Source organism: Pinus tabuliformis, chromosome 7, assembly GCF_031772625.1.
Source record: "Pinus tabuliformis cultivar Carrire ecotype Pingquan chromosome 7, CPIR1, whole genome shotgun sequence".
Lineage (NCBI taxonomy): Eukaryota > Viridiplantae > Streptophyta > Pinopsida > Pinales > Pinaceae > Pinus > Pinus tabuliformis.
Genome location: NC_142293.1, coordinates 188984029 through 189007856, shown reverse-complemented (window position 1 = coordinate 189007856; position 23828 = coordinate 188984029). Strand labels below are relative to the sequence as shown.

General features: G+C 39.2%; 1 protein-coding gene across 2 annotated transcripts in view; it reads left to right on the top strand.

The window, feature by feature from the left end:
• Nucleotides 1–23828, top strand: part of LOC149246492 (protein HASTY 1-like) — a 330616-nt gene that overhangs the window by 252846 nt on the left and 53942 nt on the right. For both annotated transcript variants that reach the window (XM_089457942.1, XM_089457941.1), the window contains exons 19-21: nt 18341–18844; nt 18985–19279; nt 19523–19706. In XM_089457942.1, the coding sequence (XP_089314068.1) occupies nt 18341–18844; nt 18985–19279; nt 19523–19706 (983 nt within the window). The remainder of the gene's footprint in view (nt 1–18340; nt 18845–18984; nt 19280–19522; nt 19707–23828) is intronic.

The window sequence follows — 23828 nt, the reverse complement described above, 5'->3', positions numbered from 1 at the left end:
CATACTTTGGCAACTTTGTTGCCCAACCATCTCCTTTTTCAGTCAATCATTTTACATCTCAAATAGAAAATTTTTCACAAACTGATAGGTCCAGATGTTATAATGATGCTGAGAAAAATGTAGATACTTTTGTTAATATTCCTTTATTTTGGTCTCTGTATTTTGATGGCTCTAAGTCCCCTGAAGGTTCAGGAGCTGGATGTATATTGGTTAGTCCGCAAGGAGAAAAGACAATGTTGTCTTGTAGGTTAGAGTTTGAGTGCACTAATAATACAGCCGAATATGAGGCTTTAATCCAAGGATTATATAAAGCAATCGGTCTGGAGGTACGATATCTAAAGGTTTTCGGCGATTCGGAAATCATTGTCAAACAGGTTAGAAATGCAATTCATTGCCTTTCGACTCACCTTAAACATTACCAATCGCTCGTTCAAGAACTTACCTCACACTTTCTTGCATTCAACATTTCTTCTATACCTCGATCTCAAAATGCAGCCGCAGATTTGCTAGCCAATGTAGCTTCAAAGCTTCTACCTTCTAAAGACTACAGCCTTGATAGATTTTCCGTAGAATTACTTTTCAGACCTTCAATTCCCGACAATGTCACTAATTGGAGAGCATTTAATCATGACGATGATATTTTGCAGTTTTTAACTTCTGAGAATTCTTATGATAAGCAAGTTATTGAGGAAGATGATCATGATTCCCAGATGAAAGGAGTGCCCAAAGAAAATTCGATCCCCAAACCAGTGGTAAAATTAGAAGACCTTTATGATATTAAAGACAGGTTCAAACCTGTAATTAACACAAAGCTTCAAAGTTCTACCCTTAGGTTTGAATTAATAAATCTAGGAACCAACGAGTCTCCTCAAAACATCAATTTAGGAACAGGACTATCTCAGAACGAAAAGGAAGCATTCATTAAATTGTTGAGAAAGAACAAACAGGTTTTTGCTTGGAAATATGATGACTTAAAGACATACGATACATCTATTATCCAGCATACCATTCCTATGCTTCCTGATAAAAAACCAATTCAGCAAAAATTAAGAAAAATACACCCAAATTTGGAGAGCCAGATTAAGTCGGAGCTTAATAAGCTTTTAAAAGCCAAAATTATTTTTCCAGTCCGACATTCAAACTGGGTCTCTAACATGGTGCCAGTCAGGAAGAAAAATGGCGACATTCGAATTTGTATTGATTTCAGGAATTTAAACAAAGCGAGCTTAAAAGACAACTTCCCATTGCCCACTATGGAGCAAATTCTCCAATCGGTGGCAGGTTCTGAATTGATGTCTTTTCTAGATGGTTTTTCAGGGTACAATCAAGTTCTGGTACATCCCGATGACCAGCTCAAAACTACATTCATGACAAAATGGGGAACCTATGCATATCAGAAAATGCCTTTTGGTCTTATAAACGCCGGAGCGACATTTCAGAGAGCAATGGACATGGCCTTCAGAGGGTTAATTAATCGATCAGTAGTCGTCTACCTAGACGATATTACTGTGTATTCTAGAAAGAGAGATAATCATTTGCACGACTTAAATCAGGTCTTTCAGAGATGCAAAAGATATGGTATTTCTCTAAACCCAAAAAAGTCCTTCTTTGCTCTAGATCAAGGAAAACTCTTAGGGTTTATAGTATCCAAAGATGGTATTTATATTGATCCTGATCGGATTAATGAAATTTCTGAAATCCCTTTCCCACATAACAAGAAATCAATGCAGTCATTTTTAGGTCAGATTAATTTTGTCAAACGATTTGTTCCAGATTTTTCACAGATTGTATTACCACTTCAGACAATGATCAAGAAGAATTCAGTCTTCAAATGGGGATCAGAAGAAAAGCAAGCTTTTGATGTTATCAAACAGTCAATAATCAATGCCCCAGCTTTGAATACCCCGAATTTTTCTAATCATTTTACACTATATACTATCGCATCCAACACTTCATATGCTGCAGTACTCACACAATTGAATGATAACAACCTAGAAGCACCCATATCATTTTTCAGTTCAAATCTTCAAGGTGCCGAGTTGAATTATTCAGATGTGGAAAAACAAGCCTTTGCTGTGTTCAAAGCAGTCAAACATTATAGACCCTTCCTTTTGAAAACCCACACGAAAGTAGTAGTTCCTTTCCCAGCGGTAAGACAACTACTAATTCAGAAAGAATTGGGTGAAAAGAGAGCCAATTGGGTTACAGCGCTTCAAGAATATGATTTAGAAATAAAGCCAGCAAAGATTGTTAGGGGCCAAGGTTTTTGCAGGATGTTGGCAGGAGCATCAAACATTCACGAATCAAGCGATGAAGATCAGATTGAATCCATCAATCAGATAAGTCTCACTGATTCTGAATCTCAGTATGCTGATTTGATATTTTATTTGAAGAACGGTTACGCTCCTCCAAATTTATCTTACAAAAATAAAAGGGCCATTAGGTTGAAAGCTAAGAACTTCACTCTCATTGATGATGTGTTGTTTAAACAAAATTATGATTCTATCCTGCTAAGATGTCTTGAGAAAACTGAAGCACTAAAGGTTCTGCAGGAGCTACATGATGGACCAGCTGGAGGACATTTTGGAGCCGACACAACAGCTCATAAGATTATTCATGCTGGATATTATTGGCCTACTCTATTTAGAGATTGCCATGAGCACGTAAGAAAATGCCTTAATTGCCAAACATCTGGTGGAAGACAACGAAAGCTCGCTTTCCCTCTGCAACCTGTCAACATTGAACAGCCATTCGAACAATGGGGATTAGATATCATCGGGGAAATTACTCCACCATCTTCCAAACAACATAGGTATATCCTTACTGCTACTGATTATTTTACTAAATGGGTAGAGGCTATTCCTTTGAAGGCAGCAAATGCAGAGGCAATCATCGAGTTCATCGACCAATTCATCATTACCAGGTTCGGTGTTCCAAATGCTCTTGTTTTCGATAATGCTTCTTATTTCTCAGGAAACGCTATATATGATTTTGCTATTAAAAGGGGGTTTAAACTGAAATATTCTTCCAATTACTATCCCCAGGGAAACGGTTTAGCCGAATCTACTAATAAAAACCTCATCAAAATCATTAAGCGAACTGTTGAACAGAATCATAGAAACTGGCATAAATCTTTGGTCTTTGCATTATGGGCTGATAGAATAACACAAAAGGCTTCAATAGGGACCTCTCCTTTCAATCTGGTATATGGAAAAGAAGCCGTGTTGCCTACAAATCTTGTTCTTCCATCTTTAGCCCTAGTGCAGTTTATTCAAGAGACTCCGTCTTCTTCTATCCAACTTAGATATGACCAAATTCTCAAATTAGAAGAAGAAAGGGAAAAGGCCAGAATCACTCATGCCAAGCATCAACAAATCATCAAAGCATCTTTTGACTCAGCATCATCCTCTTCCAAACAACTTCAAGTTGGTGACTTAGTTCTCAAATGGGACAAGGCCCATGAGGATAAAGGCAAGCATACCAAATTTCAGAAAATGTGGCTTGGACCATTTCAGATCTGTGAAAAGATAGGCCATTCAACTTTTATATTGCAAAGCTTATCAGGGTTGAGAGATTCTCTCCCCGTCAATGGCCTGGTCCTGAAAAAATTCTTTAACTGAGAAGGTAACCCCTTTTCCTTTTTAGATTTGCATAGTTTGTAGGATTAGTAGGAAATAAAACTGTAGAGTACCTACATTGACCTTTTGTTGTGTTTGAGAAAGCTGTCTTACAGAAATAATATAAATACTTGTTTCTAAATAATAGAATCCTCACTCAAAAGAAATAGTTTCTAGGAAATTAGATATCCTTGTGTTCTGAAATTTTAATCTAAATTTTGAAGACTCCTCTCAGGAGGTAAAAGTTCTGAATCATTTTCTGTTTCCAAAATAGTCTCCAAAGGTTATCTGTTAAAAGAAATAGAGGCTATACCATTTTTCAGTATCTTCAACTCTTCACTTGTCATCCATCGGCTCTTAAGGAGAAAATTGTTCACCCCATTCACTAAAGGATGTGATTATTCAGAGTGTAATTCTAAAATATAAAAGATTAAAGATAAGAGGTCTTATCATAAGCCTGCTTACCATGTTCATAGGGAAATAGCTTAACTGACATTACCAATACTGCCTACCAAAACAGGGTAATGGCTTGAAATTTCAAGACAAGGGGTCTCATCACGAGCCGACTTGATCAGTTAACTTATTACCAGTGAATGGCATTGTCATAAGCTGGCTACCAAACCAGGACAGTGGCTTTTTATCTTATCTATTACAAAGAAAAACAGATGAAGAAGTGAAATATGAAAACATTTTATGGATTCGTTCTGTTAATCACACTCTTATGTGAATGGAAAAGCTAGACAATATTATGGTTAAAAGGTATCCCTGTCGAGACTATAAATGTCTGCTGGCAACAGAGGCTCTACCTATGACAAAGGAGTTAATTATAAAAGCTGATATGGGAAAGTTTTCTATTTTTATCATTATGAACCAATAAAGACTTATTTTAGAAACTTTTTATGTATTTGGTTTCTTTAAACTTAATGGGACGAAGTTAACAAAATAGAATTCACTTTTGTCAGAACAGATGAATATCTAGTTATATTAGAAATTTCTCCTTCTGATTGAGTTTCTATTTATGAAAGGCTTGAATGTTTATGTTAATTTCAGAGATAACTGGTTCTACCAACGAATCGCCAATTGTTGTGCCCTACAACAACCCCCCATTTCATATCATCTGTATTTACAAATAATCAACGTATGAAATGGGTCCCTTTTAGAAATTAATTGGTATTAATGAATTTGTTCGAAAAAGGGATGATAATCAAATAAGTATGAAAAATGAAGCCTTTTTCGAATAACAATGTTACCAAAATAAAACAATCTTTTGTTATTGCGATAAAGCGATCGCAAGATCGCACATCGCAATGACAAGAGAGGCGCACTTAAACGGCACTTTGGCCTTTGCCGATGCGATATCGTTATCGGCAATCGGCGGTATTCATGGCATACACAAAAAGAGCACATATCTCACACCCCGATGCGACGCTATATCGGCGATCGGCTATCGACACTGCCTCTTATGAGAAAACGCGTCAAGTTATAAACCCCGACCCGATGCGATATCGCTATCGGCCATCGGCGGTATCCCATGCATTTTTATAAGGCGCCCACCTCTCCCCCCATGCGATGCGACATTGTTCATCGGTAATCGGCATTTTCAAAAGGTGATTGTTTAAATCCGGTTGATAAGGCGCAGATTTCAAAATGCCGTTAAATGCAGGGATAAGGTAATGCATGCGTATTTAATAACCTTGCCCCTTCGATTAACGAATACTTGCGTCTAAGGCATATCATATCTGTTGCACGCGTTGGGTGGTCATTCAACTGAATAACAGCGTAAATGGTCATTTAATGGGTAGCAAGCCTTAAAATCACCATTAATGCATATGCAATCTCTTACCAGTGATTGGATCTGCAGCCACTTTTTGAAGATTAATAGCGCCACGCTTCAAGTGATATATACCTTTCCAATTATGCTTTGTCTTCATTATTCCTCGTGTTACGATTTCTCTCGCACTTGTGTAGAGTTCGTCTGTTGAAGAAAGCCTGAACATGATGGGGAAGAAAAATAAGAGGAGTTCTGGTTCTACTACAACATCTGTTGCAGGTCAAGCTGCTCCAATTTCAAAGAAAGGCTTAATCTCGGACACTAAGTGCGCTGGTCTTCATAGAACCACATGGCAAGGTACATATAATCTGTTGGAGGCCGAGCAACCAAAAGTAACAGTGAGAACGGCTAGTGTAGATGTATTAAGGAAGTCTGATGCAACGCTCAAAGACTTGGCCGACTCCTTTTTACACAGAATAGCGGCCAGAGAGCAGGTTCTCCCTTACACAGACGTGGTGCGCTGGGCAATCGAAGAAATCCCCATCACTGATAGAACTTTCCATACAAGGGACGGAAGGATTTTCGGGCATTCAAGCCTGATGACCTGAGGCGAATGTATCATCTGCCTGAACCGGAGCTAGTCTACAACAGAACCTTCGTGGAGAAATTCGCAAAAGAAAATGAATCACCATCCGAACCCCTCCGAGATTGGAGGCAGAACCCAGCCAAGCACAAGCATGAAAGTTCGGGTAAGTACTCCAACGTTTCTTTGGCCTCTCCCTATTGCTATGCGGGGATTATGATGTGTAGATTGTGGGGATTACATGACTCTGTTAATATCAATATTGACATGGTTCCCCTAATGGAAGCGGCTATCAATTCTATAATCATGGACTGGGCCACTATTCTTTCCGATAAATTGGTCGTAGCTGTTCGTGAATTCAGAAACAAAACTATAGTCTCCGAAAGGAAAATCCCTCCATTCTATTATTCTGCTTACATTATGGATACCCTGTGTCTTAATTCTGAGTTTCCTGTCCTCGGTTGGAGATGGACCACCCAGGATCCAACACCCATTCATTTATACCATCAGAAATTGTGGAAGTCCTCTTACAAGGACCACTTGTACCAAATTTGTAATGGTTTCATGGTCCCCATTTACTATTCTATTTTTGACAGACCCATTTCCAGAATTTCTTATGAAGCCTCCTTTGACTTACCTGCCGTAGCGAGTTGGTTTGGGGAAGAGTATTTCTCCTATATCAGAGTTTTTGGGAGTAAGGCTAGGCCACATGTCCTCCCTTTGTATATCCCAGACAAGCTGTTAGCCCGGGAAATCTGCTACCAGATTATGGCCGACAGTGTCACACAAACTCTCAAAGAAGAGAAGAAGAAGGGTTGGCCCTCTTTTTCTTTAAGAATTGGGGTTTTTACTCTGCTTAATTACAAGCACGCAGAAAAAGAAGCAGCAAAAATCCAAGCTTTATCCCTGGCCACTCTCCCAAGCAGACTCTATGATCCAAAGAAAACTGCCTACATTGCCCTAGAACAATCAAAATTAACAAAAGTTGATCATCAAGAGGATACATTTGATGACTTGTTCGTAGGTGCCGAGACAATAAGCCAAGTCAAACAGCTTGCCATAATGAAATACAACGATGAGGCGTTGACTGAGTTTAATAAACTTAGGGAGCAGAGGTTGCAAACTCTGCCCCTAGAGTTATTATCCACAACCCCAGCGTCTTCCTCAAGCGGGCCTGGTCGGCAACAGATACATTCACCTCCGGTTACAACTAAAGAACAGGATAAACAACAGGAGGAAAGACAGAAAAAGCTGCAGGCTGAGAAGCAGAAAAAAGAGCAAGCAGAGAGGCAGAAAAAGGAGCAGATAGAAAGGCAGCAAAAGACACAGAGGGAAGAAGAGCAGAGGAAGAAGAAGGAAGAAGAAAGATTAAAGAAAGAACTAGCAGATAGGCAGAAAAAGGAATTGGAGGAGCAGCAGCGGAAAACGCGAGAGGAGCAGCAGCGAAAATCACTTGAAGAACAGCAGAAGTTAGAACAAGAGAAAGAACGGAGCAAAGCCCATAAGCAATCTTCCATTGATCCTGAATTGATTAAACAATGGAATCAATTCGATTCCATTATCAGTGGTAAGGAAGGCTCCAAAGACACAGGCTCCTCTAAAACAAGCGATGCGCCCGATATCACTTCTTCTCAGGTTCTAGGAGGAACCAGCGGCCCACCTATTTCACAGGATGTCGAGGTAATCAATAAGGACCCTTCCGATCAAATTGTTCTCCAGGTGGAAGAAATTCCTCCCCTGGATATTTTCTATAGCCCAAAGCATAAAGCCGTTATCAAGCGCTCTAAGAAAAGACGAAGGCTTGATCAACCTTCTATCTTTCCTGAGCAAACAGTCACGGGCAATATGGTCTGGAAGGAGGATTTGGATCCCTCCGATGATCTAACAAAGCTGTCGCAATTCGCGGGAGCTTATTCTGCAGCAACCATCGACAAAGCATCGGAGGTAAGTCTTCTGTTGAAGACTAAGGACCATGAAATATATGCATTACAGGCGGAGGTAATTGAGGCGAAAAACAAAGCAGCACAGGTGGAAGAGCAGTTGCTGGCTCAACAGCAAGAGAACAATTTGTTAACCCAGCAACTGCAAATTGAAAGACAAAGGATAGACCAAAGTGAAACTCAGAAGGCAAAAGAATTGTCGGAGGCATTGTCACAGTTGGAAGCATCAAATGAGCTGATGATGAAATCAAAAGATGAGCGAATAGCTCAACTATCAACACAGCTCGAAGGTATCAAGAGCACACAGAATGTGAAAGTCTTCAGAGCAGAGGCAACTCAAATAAATGGCGCATTACTGTCTCAGATCAGACTTTTATGTCAAAAACTTGCTAAGGCTGAGCAATTATGCGAAATATCTACAACAATGTGTGAGCAAATAGAGAAGGCCAGGAATGAGCTAGATCAGGCCGAAGAAGCCATATCCGAATACGTTGAGTGGCAAGACACTCCAGAAGGGAAAGTGGCGAATTTGTCCCGAATCCATGAAACGTATAAGGACATACTCTTCACTGAATGGAATACTCAGGTAATGAAGGCAGAAAGGGCGGCTTCCAGGTGTAAAATAATTGCCAGCAATATGATCAACCTAGTCAATGATACACTTTATTTGGCGAACATGATCTCCAAGTGCACACCTGGAAGCATAACAACAGCAGGTATGCTTGAAGAATCAAGTTATCCTGACTTGGAGGAACAGAGGAAATTAATTACCGGAGTAAATACTTTAACCTCTGATGCATATTGGCTCTTTCTAATTAAGCCACATACTCAAAGGTCTGCTCTTAAGTGTTTAACAGATGCCCTCGGATACCTGATCCTCGACATTCAAGATGCTACATATGATGCTCAGCTAACTTCGCGTCTCAACACTCCACCAGAAGTAGAGCCAATGCTGGCGATATGTCAGCTAAGGAGTAAAGGCAAAGAACCCATCGAATGAAGCATTGCCGCCAACTGCCAGATTGCCAAAAAAGATGGAACAAACATTTATTGATGCCAATTTAATAGCTTTTCAGTTGTTTAGATATTTAGATTAGTATAGTATTTATAGACCCTTTCATTGTTTTGGAGAGGGTCGTAAAATTTTGTAATAAGACTTAAAGGCTGAAGTTTGCACTATTGTGCTTCAGTCTATATTCTTTTTGTGAAACTCGACCAATGGTTCTGAATTTTGATTAGAAGGCTGTTTTATACAATTGCGCACGACTGTCTGTTGTTTGGAAGGCTTTCCGATTAGAAGGAAGGACTGCGACATAGTGATTGATGTACTGGATTGATCGATCAGCTTACATGGTACTATTATCTGTATCTGTGTTATTTCTGATTATATGAATTGCTGTGTTATTATCTTTGCTATTGTTGAATGCATGTATGCGATATAACAACGAATCGTCATTTCGCTTCACTATTGAATGTTTGTGTTGATTTGTTATCTCTTTCACTCATGCATGTATCAATGATATGAATGATTAAGCGTAGTAATTCGCTCTAATCGCTCTGCATAACTAATTATGCAGAGCAATGTTTAAATGGTTCAAACGTCTATGCTTAAAGTGTTAGAGTCATTTATATGCCTGCCTTAAAGCACAGATCATCAAACGCTACGCTTTGCCTAGTAATAAGTCCCGGGATCCGATTATAGTTATTACATTTTGTTTATGGTTTAGCTGTCCGCTCATTACCATCTTATCTCATAAGTCATTCATCCATCCCATTCACTTATACTTCTTGGGAAACTGGTCCCATTATCCCCAGTCGGAACCACTATTCCAAACGGAAAAGGAGCTGCATTAAGGTCCGGACCGGGTGGTATCCCCTTTGTTGTGGCAGCGATTTTCGAGGCCTTCAACAGGTACTCATCTTGGCTGTAGTAGCAAAAGTCTCCTCATAGTCAATGCCTTCCTTCTGTGAGAACCCTCGAGCCACAAGACGAGCTTTATACTTGTCTATGGTTCCATCAGCTTTGTATTTCACTTTATACACCCATTTGCAACCTATGGGTTTTTTTCTGCAGGAAGATCAGAAAGTGTCCATGTGTGATTCTTCTGAAGGCTCTGGAATTCGACTTCCATAGCCTGTTCCCACTCAGATGTACCCTTAGCCTCTGAATAGGTTTGAGGCTCAAAAATACTATGTAGGTTAGCCATAAGAGCAAAATTGACTGTAGACTGTTGTCTGTTCTTATGTCGAGAAGTTCTACCTTCAATGAGCTCATCATCCCGGAGATCACCAATGGTTTTAGCCCACCATTTAGGCCGAAGAGTAGAAGAACCAATATCAGGAGTAGAGGAACCAATATCAGGAGGAGGCGGAGAAGACTCAAAAGCAATAGGAGCCGCAAGAGGAGGATTATTTTCTGGAGGAAGCTCAGATAGAGTATTATCAAATACTGATGTTACATTATCCCTCCCATCAGGTGGACCGACCGGAAGAAGAACACTGTGAGGTTGATCCTCAGAGCACTGCTCAGAAGAAGAAGACTGAAATAATCCTTTGTCTTCATCAAATACTACATCCCGACTGAAGCTAAGACGACCAGTGGCTATATCTATCAGCCTATAGGCTTTTTGATGATCACTATACCCTGTCATCATGAGTTTCTGGCTTTTGGAATCCAACTTAGAGCGCTTAGCAGCTGGAATCCAAACATATGCAACTGAGCCAAATACTTTGAGATGACTGATCTTAGGCTTACGGCCAGACCAAACCTCTTCAGGAGTCTTCCCTGTAACAGCCTGAGTGGGTGATCGGTTAAGAAGATAAACAGCAGTAAATACTGCTTCAGCCCAGAATTTGTTTGGAACACTCCTGTGTTGTAGCATGGAACGAGCCATTTCAACAACCGTGCGGTTGCGACGCTCGACAACACTGTTCTGCTGAGGAGTGTAGGGGGTGTTTAATTGACGTTTGATGCCATGAATGTCACAGAAGTTGGCAAACGCTGAAGAACAAAATTCGCCCCCATTGTCGGTCCTAAGGGTCATGATGTTACAACCAGATTCTTTTTCCACTAAGGTTTTAAACTTCTGAAAGGTACTAAGAGCATCAGATTTATTTTTTAAAAAATACACCCACATCTTTCTACTGAAATCATCTACAATAAGTAAAAAATATTTGCAAGCAGTGATAGAAGCTGTATTCATAGGACCGCAAATATCAGCATGAATTAACTGAAGTACCTTAGATGCGCGCCAAGATTCTCCATGTTTGAATGAAGACCGATGTTGCTTTCCCGCTTGACAGGCGCTGCATACCCCCAATTGCTGAGTCTGAATATCAGGTAATCCTGACACAAGTCCCTCCCGAGAGAGCTGAGAGAGATACTGCATATTGAGATGCCCATATCGCTGATGCCATAGAGTGCTGATAGGAGAGATACGTGCTGCTAGAGCCACTTCTGGAGAGTCACCTGTGTCAAGTAGCCTGTATAGACCATGGTCCTCTAGGCCAACAGCAACTGTTAAACTAGTCTCCCTGTCAATAATGGAGCACTTGTGGGCACTGAACACTACATCAAGTTGAGGAGAATTCCTCATAATTTGGCTGACAGATAGCAGATTAATTTCCATACCAGGAACATAGTATACATTCAGAAATATAAGTGTGCGCCTACCAGACTGAATTTGAACTGTACCTCTGCCAGCTACTGTGTACTTTTCACCTCCGCCAAATACCACAGAATCACTGAAAGGTGTAAAGTCAATAAACCAGTCACGCCTGTGAGAGAAATGGCGTGATGCACCAGAATCAATGTACCATGCAGAGGGAGGAACAGGATCTGTAGACCTTTTAGCCATAAAGGCGTAAAAGGCAGACTCTGTCTGCTCGGAATGTTCTGCAACATTTGCTGTCTGATGTGGCCCTCCCTGTTTCCTCTGTTCAGAAGCAATCCTCTGTCGGCAATCTTTCTTCATGTGACCGAACCTGTGACAGTAATTACACTGCACACTTTTCTTCCTAGCAGGATCAAAAGGCTGAGAGGAGCCTTTCTGCTGAAAGGACTGAGAGGACTGATATTTTGCAGAAAATGCATTTTCCGAAGACACTGATGAAGCACTACTACCGAACTGCTGTTTCCACCGATCCTGCTGCAGAAGTTTGGTACATAATTCTGGAAACTTCAGATCAACATTTGTGGTGGTAATGTTGAGTGTTTCTATGAAGTGTTCATAAGATTTCGGTAAACTTTTCAAAGTAATGACTACCATATCTTCTTCCTCCATGGTCCGACCAATGGCTTCGAGCTGATCTCGAATGTCTTTAATTTTGTTGAGATGTTCCTGTAAAGACATATGGTCGTCCATCATGATGGAGAACAACTGATTTTTGAGAAAAAAAGCTCTGCTTTTGTCAGATGTCTCGTGCAGTTCTTTCAACTGTTGCCAGATTTCGGCAGCTGTCTTGCCAGAAGGAATCTGTGGTAACTGATCATCAGCGACAGAGAGCTTGAGAAGCATAACAGCCTCTCGATTGCGATCATCAAATTTATCTTGATCGGTACCAGCTGTACCGGGACTGAGCTCTTTGCCCAAAATGAGCTGATCAAGACGCCGTGTTTGAGCTGTGTATGTTCAATACGCAGATTCTGTGCGGCTGACGAATCTGTCACCGTCTTCTTGCCTTCAAAGGTTTGGTGGGCACTTACTATTTTTATATCTGCACATATTCAGGACATCGTGACCGCAGACATCGTGAATCCCCACTGCTGATTTCCGCTGAAGTTTTTCACGTCCCACGTGATCCGTTGAAATGTGGCACGAAGCGGAGAGATCCGAAAGTCCACAGGCGGGGGGATCTCTAGCAGCTTGGTTGAATAACCCACGTGAGCAGTCGATTGAATATGAACCCACGATCAAGGTTTTGCCGCAGAAATTTTAATTTCAATGCGTATCCGTAGATTCAAAAAAAATTGCGGATACGACAGTCGGGTGCAGATCCCGTGGCTTTATACGTTCACCATTACAACAGATACGACAAAAAATTTCCTTCGCTCTGTTATGTCCCTTGGCTTTATACGTCCCGTGGTTTTATACGTTCACTGTTTAAGGGTCGAACTTGCGACAAGAGGTCCACAACACACACAAGAGGTCTTCGATCACGTTTCCAGCACCGTCAGTGCTCTCAGGCGCCTCAAATTTGATCTTGAAGTGAAGAATTCGAAGCAATCATCGAAGCCGAAGAGGCCTTTGGCGTGTATGACGAGAAATCACAAATCGACTTTACTCAGATGAAAAACACAGCAGAATTGCTAACTTGTAAATCCAGCTCCTACGAAACGGTCACCGCCACAGGGTTAATTCCTCAGAGAAATGATAAAGCAGGAGAAGAATCCATTTCTGTATCGAGATGGACGACTGTAAGCTTTTATCACAGTGAGCAAAGCCGAGGCTAAGACTCAGTGAAGGCTACCTGGCTTACAGAGGGCTCGACCTTAGAAAGGACTCAAGAGATTAGGATGCAGAGAGAATAACTGTTCAAGAAATCTCTTAACCTCGCTCTGATACCATAAAAGAATGTTCAATGAATTAATTCTGAATGAGCAAACAGCTCAATGATAATACAGAGATATTTACAATAATAGAAACATCAGGTTTCTATGTAGAATATGGAAACACTTAGTTTCATCTAAGAAACTGCTAAAAGAATACAAATAGCAACAACTAAAATAAATGAGCATTAAATACTAAATATGAATATTCTAATAGTCAGTTGGATCTTGACTTTGATGTCTCTCTTGTTGAATTGATTCTATAAGGAAAGGATTGCTGGGTTTTTCCCCATGTGGGTTTTCCCAAGATAAACTCTTGTGTTATTGTGTGGCTGTCTCTTTATGATCTTGAACGATTTCCTTCAAATTGCTCCAGTACAACCTTGATACATGATCAGGAATATTTTGCCACAGGGCTGTCAAAGGGGGTGCCTAAATAGTCTTGAACTTGTGCCATAGATATACTTTAGAAGCCAATAAGTTACTAACCCTATTAATCCAACACAGATCAACAATGGTTTCTATTGAGAGGTTCCATGAAATACGCCTTCCACAGTGATCAAGTTATCTCAACCTTCTAGCAATAAGGGTAATGAAAAAACGCTTATTGTGTCCAATAGTTTGCCCACATATAACCTCCAAATAGGATGAGAAAACCTGTGTATACTTGGGAGGTTGTAGACATGGGTTAGCCCTTAAATGAGACTGTAAAGGTACTACAATCCCTCAACTTTCTCAAAGATAATCCACAAATCCATAAAACTTTAGACTAGACCAAAATAGTCATATATTATGCCAAGGAAAGAGTCAATTGGAGTGCCATAATAAACCCTAGACAACAAGCTTCAGAAATGCAATAATTGTTATGTGAAACCCCACAAACAAACTTTAAATAGTAATCAAGAAAATTCAAAACAAACATTCAGTCAGTATTAAAACTCGTTTGCCTTAAAGCCTTATTGTCACCTCAAAAACAACACACTGTACTCTGTTTAAGGACGAATTGGGAGCCTCAAGATCTACACACGTTCTACAGGAGTGGTCTCACAAATGCATGAATTTACACACAAACTAGTGTTTTAAAATTCGGTCGGACCAGATCGGATTCGTTCAAGTCGACCAAGCCGAGCCGCTGGCCGAGTCGGCTTGATAGAAAAACTGGTTTGGTGGCCAGTGATCCGGATTTAAACAGGAACACAACAAATTACAGAGATAACCATAAACACAAAGATGCGGCGGAAAAAATACTTCATTTCATATGTAAAATACTGAGATATGCTTACAAACAGAAAATGGAAATAAACAGCTAGGGCGATGGTAGCTTATCTCTGAGAAGAGATGTTGTGGCTACATGCCTTTGAACTGTGTTACAATGAGGCTCGAAGGCCTATTTATTGTTGAGAAACAATGGAAAACCCTTCACATCCCAAAGCCTAACCCTAGAAGATGAAACACCAAATTGTGGGCCCCGTTTGGGTAAATTGGTACATCAATTTCCTGGGGTTGTAACTTTGGCACCCGATCCCCGTTTGACGCGTACAATAGCTCGTTAGAAAGATTTATCTGAGCATTACAACTTTGGGAAGGGCAACATCGGTTCATGGACCTATGTTGCCCCCAGATTTCCCAAAACACGTTGTTTAGGGCCTTAAAATGGCTCCGGAAGTTCAGGACCCAAAAAAAAACTACTAAAAATAGTAAATTGTGCTACAATTACGGAAACTGAAAAACTGGAAGAGACAGTTGTGGGGGTCCAAATGGGATAGGTGGGTGGCCACCAATATCGCACCTGGATCAGCCGGTTTGTTACCGAACTGGCCGAATTGAGATGATTGAGTCGGACCCCTGGCCGGTTTGTTAAGGTGTTGCGGTTGGTGGATGGGGAAAGATTGGTTATGGGCTTCATTTATGAGGGCTATGGATCAAGCAAAGGAGCAAATAAATGCAACATACAAGGATAGAGTGGCTAAATAAGGGTCCATTTGGGAAATTATTGATAAAAGATGGAACAATCAACTCCATCACCTTATACATGCTACTGGCTTTTTTCTGAACCCAAGGTATCATTATAAAGATTTGGAGGCAGAAGCTTCACTGGGGAGGTTAGCAGTAGCCAGTAGTACTAGTGCCTAGTGATGTTTTACAGTTTACTTTTGTTGTAGAGGCCATTTAGAGTCTCCTTGCTTATGTGTTTTTGTTATGATCTCTATATCATGTATGTATTGGACAGTGCATTGGGTGCCATTTTGATATAATGGATATGTTCATGAGTCTACTTTGATCATATGTTGTCTTCTCTCTATATTTTAATGCATTGTGTTTGGAAACATCAATGAAAATCTTTAAAATTGTGTTTTTTCATAAAAAATATTTAATGTATTTTTTACAATGACCGAATCATTGAAATCAAACTGGCCGAGTCGGAGTTTTAAAACATTGCGACAAACCACTTCAGAAAAGGAACTCACATCTCCTTAGTAAGAAAGCCAAATGGCCTTAGAGGATAAACACACCCTAGCAAAGAAGTTAGAACCACAATCATAGAGACACCATTCAACCTTAGGTAATGAATCTTTGAAAAACTCAGATTAGCCTGATAATATGGTTCAAAATAGACATTTAATGAGCCTAGAATTGGTTGCTTTGGAGGTTGAAGTTGTGCACAGTATACTCAATGAAAATCCCTCAGAGATATATGTCAGGTTTGCAATAGAATTGTTACAGTTACAGTTGTTTGCCGAGGAGGGCTGAGTAGGCCTTGGGGAATCCAAGCTTGACCAAAGCAATAAAATTTAATCTCAAAAGAGAAATATTACTCCAAAACTTGATCTCAGAATATTGTCCTTAGAGTCCTCAGATATGCGTCAGAAAAGGAGGCCTAATGCCCTCAGACATGAGATTGATGCCCATCGAATTCCATAACCCAAGGAAAGAAAATAACCCAAACTTATTCGATTAGGCCTGCATGTTTTCTTGACGTGACTACCCAAGGCTGCAGAAGCAATTTCAGAAGATTGCACGTTGAATGTGTGTCTCTTGTGGAGTATCTGAGTCTCCTTTTATAGGGATTGAAGGGTCACAAATAGGGGGGGAGGGGGAGCGGTGACCTGATCATAAATGGAGGGAAGCTGAAAACCACGTAATTTTGAAGGCTGACTTGTCAACAAGTTTGATTAATTTTTTTCCCTTGACCATTAATTCAAATAGGCCCATTTAAATTAATTTTTGAAATAAAAATTCCATCAATCTATAGGTGCTTGAGAAACTTCTCTGGGGCTTTTGACCAGAAATGGGGCTTCAACCTTTAAAGTGACATATCTCCTCAACTGTGAGGAATTATGAGACATACCACTTATTGTTAGAAATGGCATGACGAAGAAACTTGATCTTCCTTGACATTTTGGTCAACGAAATTTGGGATTCTTTTGGTGTTGCTTGAGTTGGCATCAATGACGACCAATTTTCAACAGACCCTTCTTTCTTCCAAGTTACCCCATAATCCATGCCAAAATGCCCAAATATAAACAAGTATAAGCACCGGATTGCAAAATGACTAAAGTACCTTTTGATCATAAGTTCACCTTCCAACATGTGCTCTTGACAGATGGGCAAGGAAACATATGATTGATGCAGGTGGCGGAGATATGAATGGCATGTCACATTAGCTACAAGGTGTCTGTCAGGGGCTGCTGGCTGTTGGTTGGAATAGATGAATAGGAGAAAAGTTCTCCTAGGGCAGACATCTTCCTCAAACCTTTCATCTTGGCTCACCGCTATCTTTCGCTGTACTGGAATGTCGATCCTGTAAGCTTTAGAAGTCTCATTGTATCCAACAAAACAAGATTCTATCACATTATCTTGAGACTTGAACACTTGAAGAAAACACTTGTAAATCTAATTGGATATAACCATCTTGTCAAAATCTGAAGGAAAAGGTGTGTCATGTGATCTGTGATAACAATATCACGATCCCCCTGACAAATAGCTTTAAATTGCAGAATAAGATCTAGAAATGATATGGATCTTTGGAAACCTGAATTGAGGTTTGATACAAAGTGTCAAAGGGTTGTTTCTCCATTGTTCAAAAACTATCTACCTCTTGATTGGCAATCTTAAAAAAAATATGTAGTGATTATGTAGCAATCCCAAGCATGTTGTCCCTGTGGTGCAACTTCTTGTCATTGAATGTGGACCCTTTTTAATGAGAGAAGTGTACTGTCTATGGGATACTTTCAAGCCATTCGACATTATGTCTCTCCACCTCTTGCTCAACATCTGTAAGAAAAAGGGTAGGAAAGGGATATAAAGACAATTCTTACTCATCATATAAGGCCCTATCATGTGGTCAATGGATAGGGGATTTTTCTTGACGATCTATAGGGATGGCACTATAATGTTTCTTGTAAACCATTGAACTGTTGTCATGTCCTAATTTCCCTTCAATATTCAAATCTGCTACATCGATGTTAGTGAGACTGATGGTGGAAAGCAAGTTTTTATCGTTGATTTCTAAATATTTGAAAATTCACTTGTCTTCAACTCTATATTTTTCTTGAAACTCTATATTTGATGTATTTTTCATAGTGTCAAGTCTTTATTGGGTTGACTCATGAGTCTTTGCCAAGTCTTGAGTCAATTTGACTCTCTGGCCAAAATGATTCGAGTGAGTCTGGTGACTTTGCTAGAAACACATTTCTTTCAGTCAGATGTTTAGTTGGGCCTGGTGATTGTACAATGTATGCAGCCTTCCACCTTTTGATAGGTGGTGGTGCTAGCATTTTAAAAAAATTGTAATTTTCTTTTTCCTTCTGTGCAAGATGTTTTTACGGTAAGAAAATATATTTATTTAAAGTGTGTTTCATGTTGTGATTTTTCTTGCAGTTACAATGTTATAGGCCTTGCAACAAGCATTGGAGATCATTTTTATGAATGCATGGATAGCAATGATGTTTTTACTGCTCTACTTCAATATCTCAAAGAAATGGAGTTCAGACACATTCGCCAGCTTATTCACATAGTTATAATACCTTTGGTAAAAAATTGTCCACCATTATATTGGGAGTCTTGGCTAGGGGAGATTTTGCATGCACTGCTTGTGCATTGTAAGCAAGTTCTCTCTGATTCTTGGTGCAGCCTTATAAGTGAGGGAAGAGCAAAAGTTCCAGATTCTTGTCGTTATAGTTCTGCACCGGGTTTGAAGGTGGAGGTTATGGAAGAAAAGCTCCTAAGAGATTTGACTCGAGAGACTTGTGCTTTGTTGGCAGCATTGGCTTCCCCTGGGGCCAACAAAAGTCTCCCTTCAACAGAACAACTTGGACAGCTTGGCCGCATGGAATCATGTCCTGTTATTGACACCAAAAACAATTTTTCAGAGTCCTTGATAGGGTATGCTTATGTCTTTTTTTAAGACGGTCTTTGTTTCATTGTTCCTGATGTATATCTAAATTATTCTTCCGATTCTCTTCCAGAGCTCATTTTAGTTTCTGTTTGGTTCATTGAACTTATTGGGTCATTTACCTGTGCAGATTCTTATTTAAACACAAAGAAACTGCTAGTGCTGCCCTCGAGATAAGTGTCAAAGCATTCACATGGCCTGATAGTGAAGCAGTTGCAAAAGTTGTTAGCTTCTGTGGATCTGTTGTCATATTTGCAGTTTCGACAAGCAATTTTGAACTCCAAAACTTTGTGGCAAAATCTTTATTTGAAGCAGTTATTCAAGGTTTAACTCTGGAGTCAAATGCAATGATCCATGCAGATCTTGTCAGCCTTTGTCGTGAGATTTTTGTTCACCTTTCCAACAGACATTCTGCTCCAAGAGAAGTAAGTTCAACATTGTCACTTATAGGTATATGTTCTGCTAGTTTACTAGTATGATTGTTTTTTAGAATTCATGTGAAATGTAGATGGCTGTTTTTGTCCTCTTAGATGTTCCTTTTTTTAATTCGCAGTGGAGGGGTGGTGGGGATGGGGGTGGGCTGAGGTGGGGGTGTGTGGGGAATGAAAGAGAGCAGGTGAATGAATGATCACATTATAATCAACTGACTAGAGTTTCTGTATGGGCAGGTACTTCTATCACTGCCTTTTGTTACACAAGATTCCTTCAGTGCTTTTGAAACTGCTTTTTCCAAAACATCCAGTGCAAAAGAGCAAAAGCAACATATCAAGAGTTTATTATTGTTAGGTGCTGGGAGCCAGTTGAAAGCACTAATGGCTCAGAAGACTACAAATGTTATAAAAAATGTATTAAGTAAGTCTTTTTCTTTCAATAGTAATGCCACTTTTTCCTAAACTGTTATATGTTCACAATCAATGACTAGATACATGTGATTTGCTTTTTTATGTTTATTTTTCTGGTTATTGGATTTATGTTCCTAGTCACCACATATGATGCCTGTTTTTTATTTTTTACTTTTTATTTAACTAAATTGAAATAAACTCTCCAGAAAAAACTTGAATTTCATTGAATCAAAAGCAGTGGTGAATTTAGTCAGCATGTGGACTTTTTTTGTAAGTTTTAGAAATAAATGTTAAGATTTGTTTTTTTCTGATAATCTGGAAAATTATAAAAACAAAACAATGTGTGTATATATTCAGTCTTGACTAAACTTTCTGGGTTTGGAATCAGGTTAAACTCAAAAAGGTTGTGTTACCCACCAAAATGAGTAACCACATAGGATAGCCAGCGGCCCTACACAATTGCATATTGATGATGATATGCCAGTTCGTCCACCATTTGCATTAGTCATACACCTCTCATTATCTGGTATTTCTCTTGGATGAAGGTGGGTTACCACTCAGCATGTACTTTTATCATTTTGCAATCAAGTACTTTTACTTAAAAGTAAAGGTACTTTTACTTTTAAGGGGTGATCTGGATGATTGACTGATCTTGCCTGTGAACTTATTCTCTCACCTTACAAAGGGGAGGGTAGGTCAGCCTTTAGCCCTAGTCCAATGGTACCTCCCCTAAGGCCTTATGGTTATGGGGGTGGGGGGCACTACTTGGAAGATGTGGATTGAAATAATGTGTCCATTCTCTTTTTCCTTACTTAACATCTTCCATTTCACATTATTGTCCTTTGATACCATCTACATTCTTCGGGTTAACTGTCATTGGTTCATTGGGATTTGGCACTCTCTTATCCACATCCTTGAGTAGGGCCAGGAAACATTGCCCTAGAGGTTTGATGCAACTAAAAGAATGAAAAAACCAAAGTTACCAGGATTCGGATATGGATACGGATCCGGATCCGGATAAGCTAGTTTTTTGAAAATCTAAGATCCGGATACAACAAGGATACGTCACGTACAATATATATATATATATATAAATATAATTTTAAAAAACACCTTAGAGCTAAAAAATCAAATACTCCATGAAACCATCAAACACTTTTAGAGCATTGAATGATAAATATGAAAATTGAAACATTGAAATGGTGCATTGTCCCTCATACAAAGTAACAAAAAGGATCATGATTCATAATATCATAAATGATAATAGTAAATACATTTATAGATCATCAAATGGATCTATATCTTCTGCATATTGCAACTCTACATCATGAATAGATGATGGGGGTCCTGGAATGTAGGAAGTTGCATCAGTAGGCTGGACTGGTGGTGGAACAATATCCTCAAGTAGGTTGAGGTGAGTCATGGCATTCAGTGTCAGGTTCAAGTCAGAGATCTCAGGCTCCACATCCCACATACTGCTTGGACCTTTTTTATACTCTAGTTCAACATGTGATAGAAGACGGAGGTTGGAATGAACATAAACAAGGTCCTCAGCCTTTGTCGCTCCCAACCTGTTCCGCTTCACTGAATGGATGAAGTCATATGTACTCCAATTTCTCTCAGCTGATGAGGAACTAGCAACCTGTGATAACAACCTGGTGGCTAGAGTAGAGAGATGAATGCTATCCCCACCATGGAAGCCCCACCAAGTAATAGGGTCAAGATGTCCTCGATCGTCCATAGCTACTGGATCTGAAAAGCTACTAGTACACTGTACAAACCCTCCAAATTCTTGGCGGACTTCCATTGCAACTCCCATATCTCTATAAATTTTCTTCAAGGCTGTCTTGTATCCTTGTACCACTTCAGAATCTTTGTTTGGTGTTGTTCTACCAGGTAAAGACAAAATTTTAGAATGATAGTATTTAGGGTGCAATGCATATGCGAGAAGGTGTAATGGCGTGGTCATTTTGTTCCACCTTTCTGTAACTATTTCCTTCACTAAATAATAGAATGTTTCATAAGGGTCATTTTCACTTGCCCTGATAATTTCTCTTATCCTCTCCAACATACTGTCAATGTTTTCATAAACTTCACCCAAGCAAGGTGTATCTGTATCAAATGCCCTGATCAAGGTCAAGATTGGTTCAGTGAACCAAAGAAGATATTGAACCTTGTCCCACCATGCATCATCAAGAATGATGGACTTAATTTTTTGCCCTCTATCAGAAGTGGAAGTCCTCCATGATTCCCAAAGAGGGTCAATGACCATTGCTTGTAGTGCTTGTCTCACCTCCACAAGTCTCTTTATGACAAGAGTGTGGGAGGCAAAACGAGTTTCAGTAACCTACAAGTTTCAAAAAGTCAAATCTCAAATAAGAAACCATATATAAATTTGTAATTAAAAATAAGAATTTCTAATACAAATAGTATTGATTAAAAAAAGTACCTTCAGTAGCTCCAACTTTGCAAAACCCCAATAAATGGCTTGGGACATTGAATGATTTGTTATGAACATTTGGATTTCTTTTGATGCTACATATATTTCATTAATTCATTCAGTCTCACCAATCTTGGCAAGCATAAGGTTCAATGAATGTACTGCACGTGGAGTCCAAAAGATGTGATCATATCGACCCTCCACAATCAAACCTGCAACTTTACAAATCTGTGTGTTGTCCGTAATGACTTGGACAACATTATGTGGCCCGACACTTTCTATTGCCTCAATAAGAATTGTGGATATGAAAGATGCATCTTTCTCTATTCCACTGCAATCAACAGCCTTCAAAAACATTGCCCCTTGGGGGCATACTGCGACAACATTAATTAATTGACGATTTCTTTGGTCTCTCCATCCATCAGAAATGATGGACACCCTTGTTTCTACCCATGTATCCCGGATTGCCTATAGCTGTCTATCCACGGATTGTATCTCTGATGCCAACAAAGTAGTGCGGACCTTTTCATATCCAGGGCTTTTGTACCCTTTTGGCGCTTCATTAACTGCCTTAATCGTTTGTTGCCAGTAAGGGAAACACACCAAATTGAATGTTAGCCCATTTGCATAGATGCAACGAGCTACATGTTCATCAGCTATATCTCTACCTTGATTATTGAAACACGCTTCAAGAGGGCCTAAAGTGGCCCTTTTATTAGATGTGGCAGCAGGCTTAGATGGCAATGGAGGTCTATTTGTAGAGCTTTGCACAGGGTTTTTCCCTTAGCAAGCTTCCTATCAGCATCTTCTTGCAAAGATGCATAGAATTTCATTTTTCCAGGACTCAAACCTTGGCCAGGTTTGCCATTTGCATCTTTTGGCCCCATGCATACTTGCACCCCTGTGTTAGTTTGACCTGTTAGATGGGCTTTCACTCTAGTATATGAGCCATTTTTTATATCTTGGCATTCATTGCACTTCCACTTAAATGAACCACCTTCGGGATTTTTTCCAATAATCTCCACGTACTGCCATAGAGGAGATTTTGGGCCTGTTTTGATGATTTCCCCTTCACTATGCTCATGTTGTGAATCTTGTGATGGTTCCATTATGACTATTGGTTACTTGCAAGTTGCAACTGTATATAAAAGTCAAATTATAATATATTAAAAATCAAATTATCAATAAACAATTAAAAATTAAATTGTAAATACATTAAAATATAAATTTAAATTTAAATAGCATTGCACCCTAAATAGTAAATACATTAAAATTAAATTTAAATACATTAAAATTTAAATATGCAAATGTTAATATAAATTACTAAATATTGTAAATATGAAATATTATAAATTATAATGAATTAAATTTATTTATATTTGACATTTGTATATAATATATATTATATATTACATAATTTATATTTGACATTTGTAATTAAATTTATATTTGTACATAATATATATTATTTATTATATATATAATATATTATATAATATATATTATATATCACAACAAATGAATATTAAACATTGGTACAAAATATATATTTATTATTATCCCCTACATAAATTTAAATTAAATACATAGTCTAATGAATATTAAAAATTTAAATACCTTGTGAAACTGCGACTAAAGACAACCCAAACCCGGCGACTGTGTGCTGATTGACTGCGACTATGTCCGGGGGTG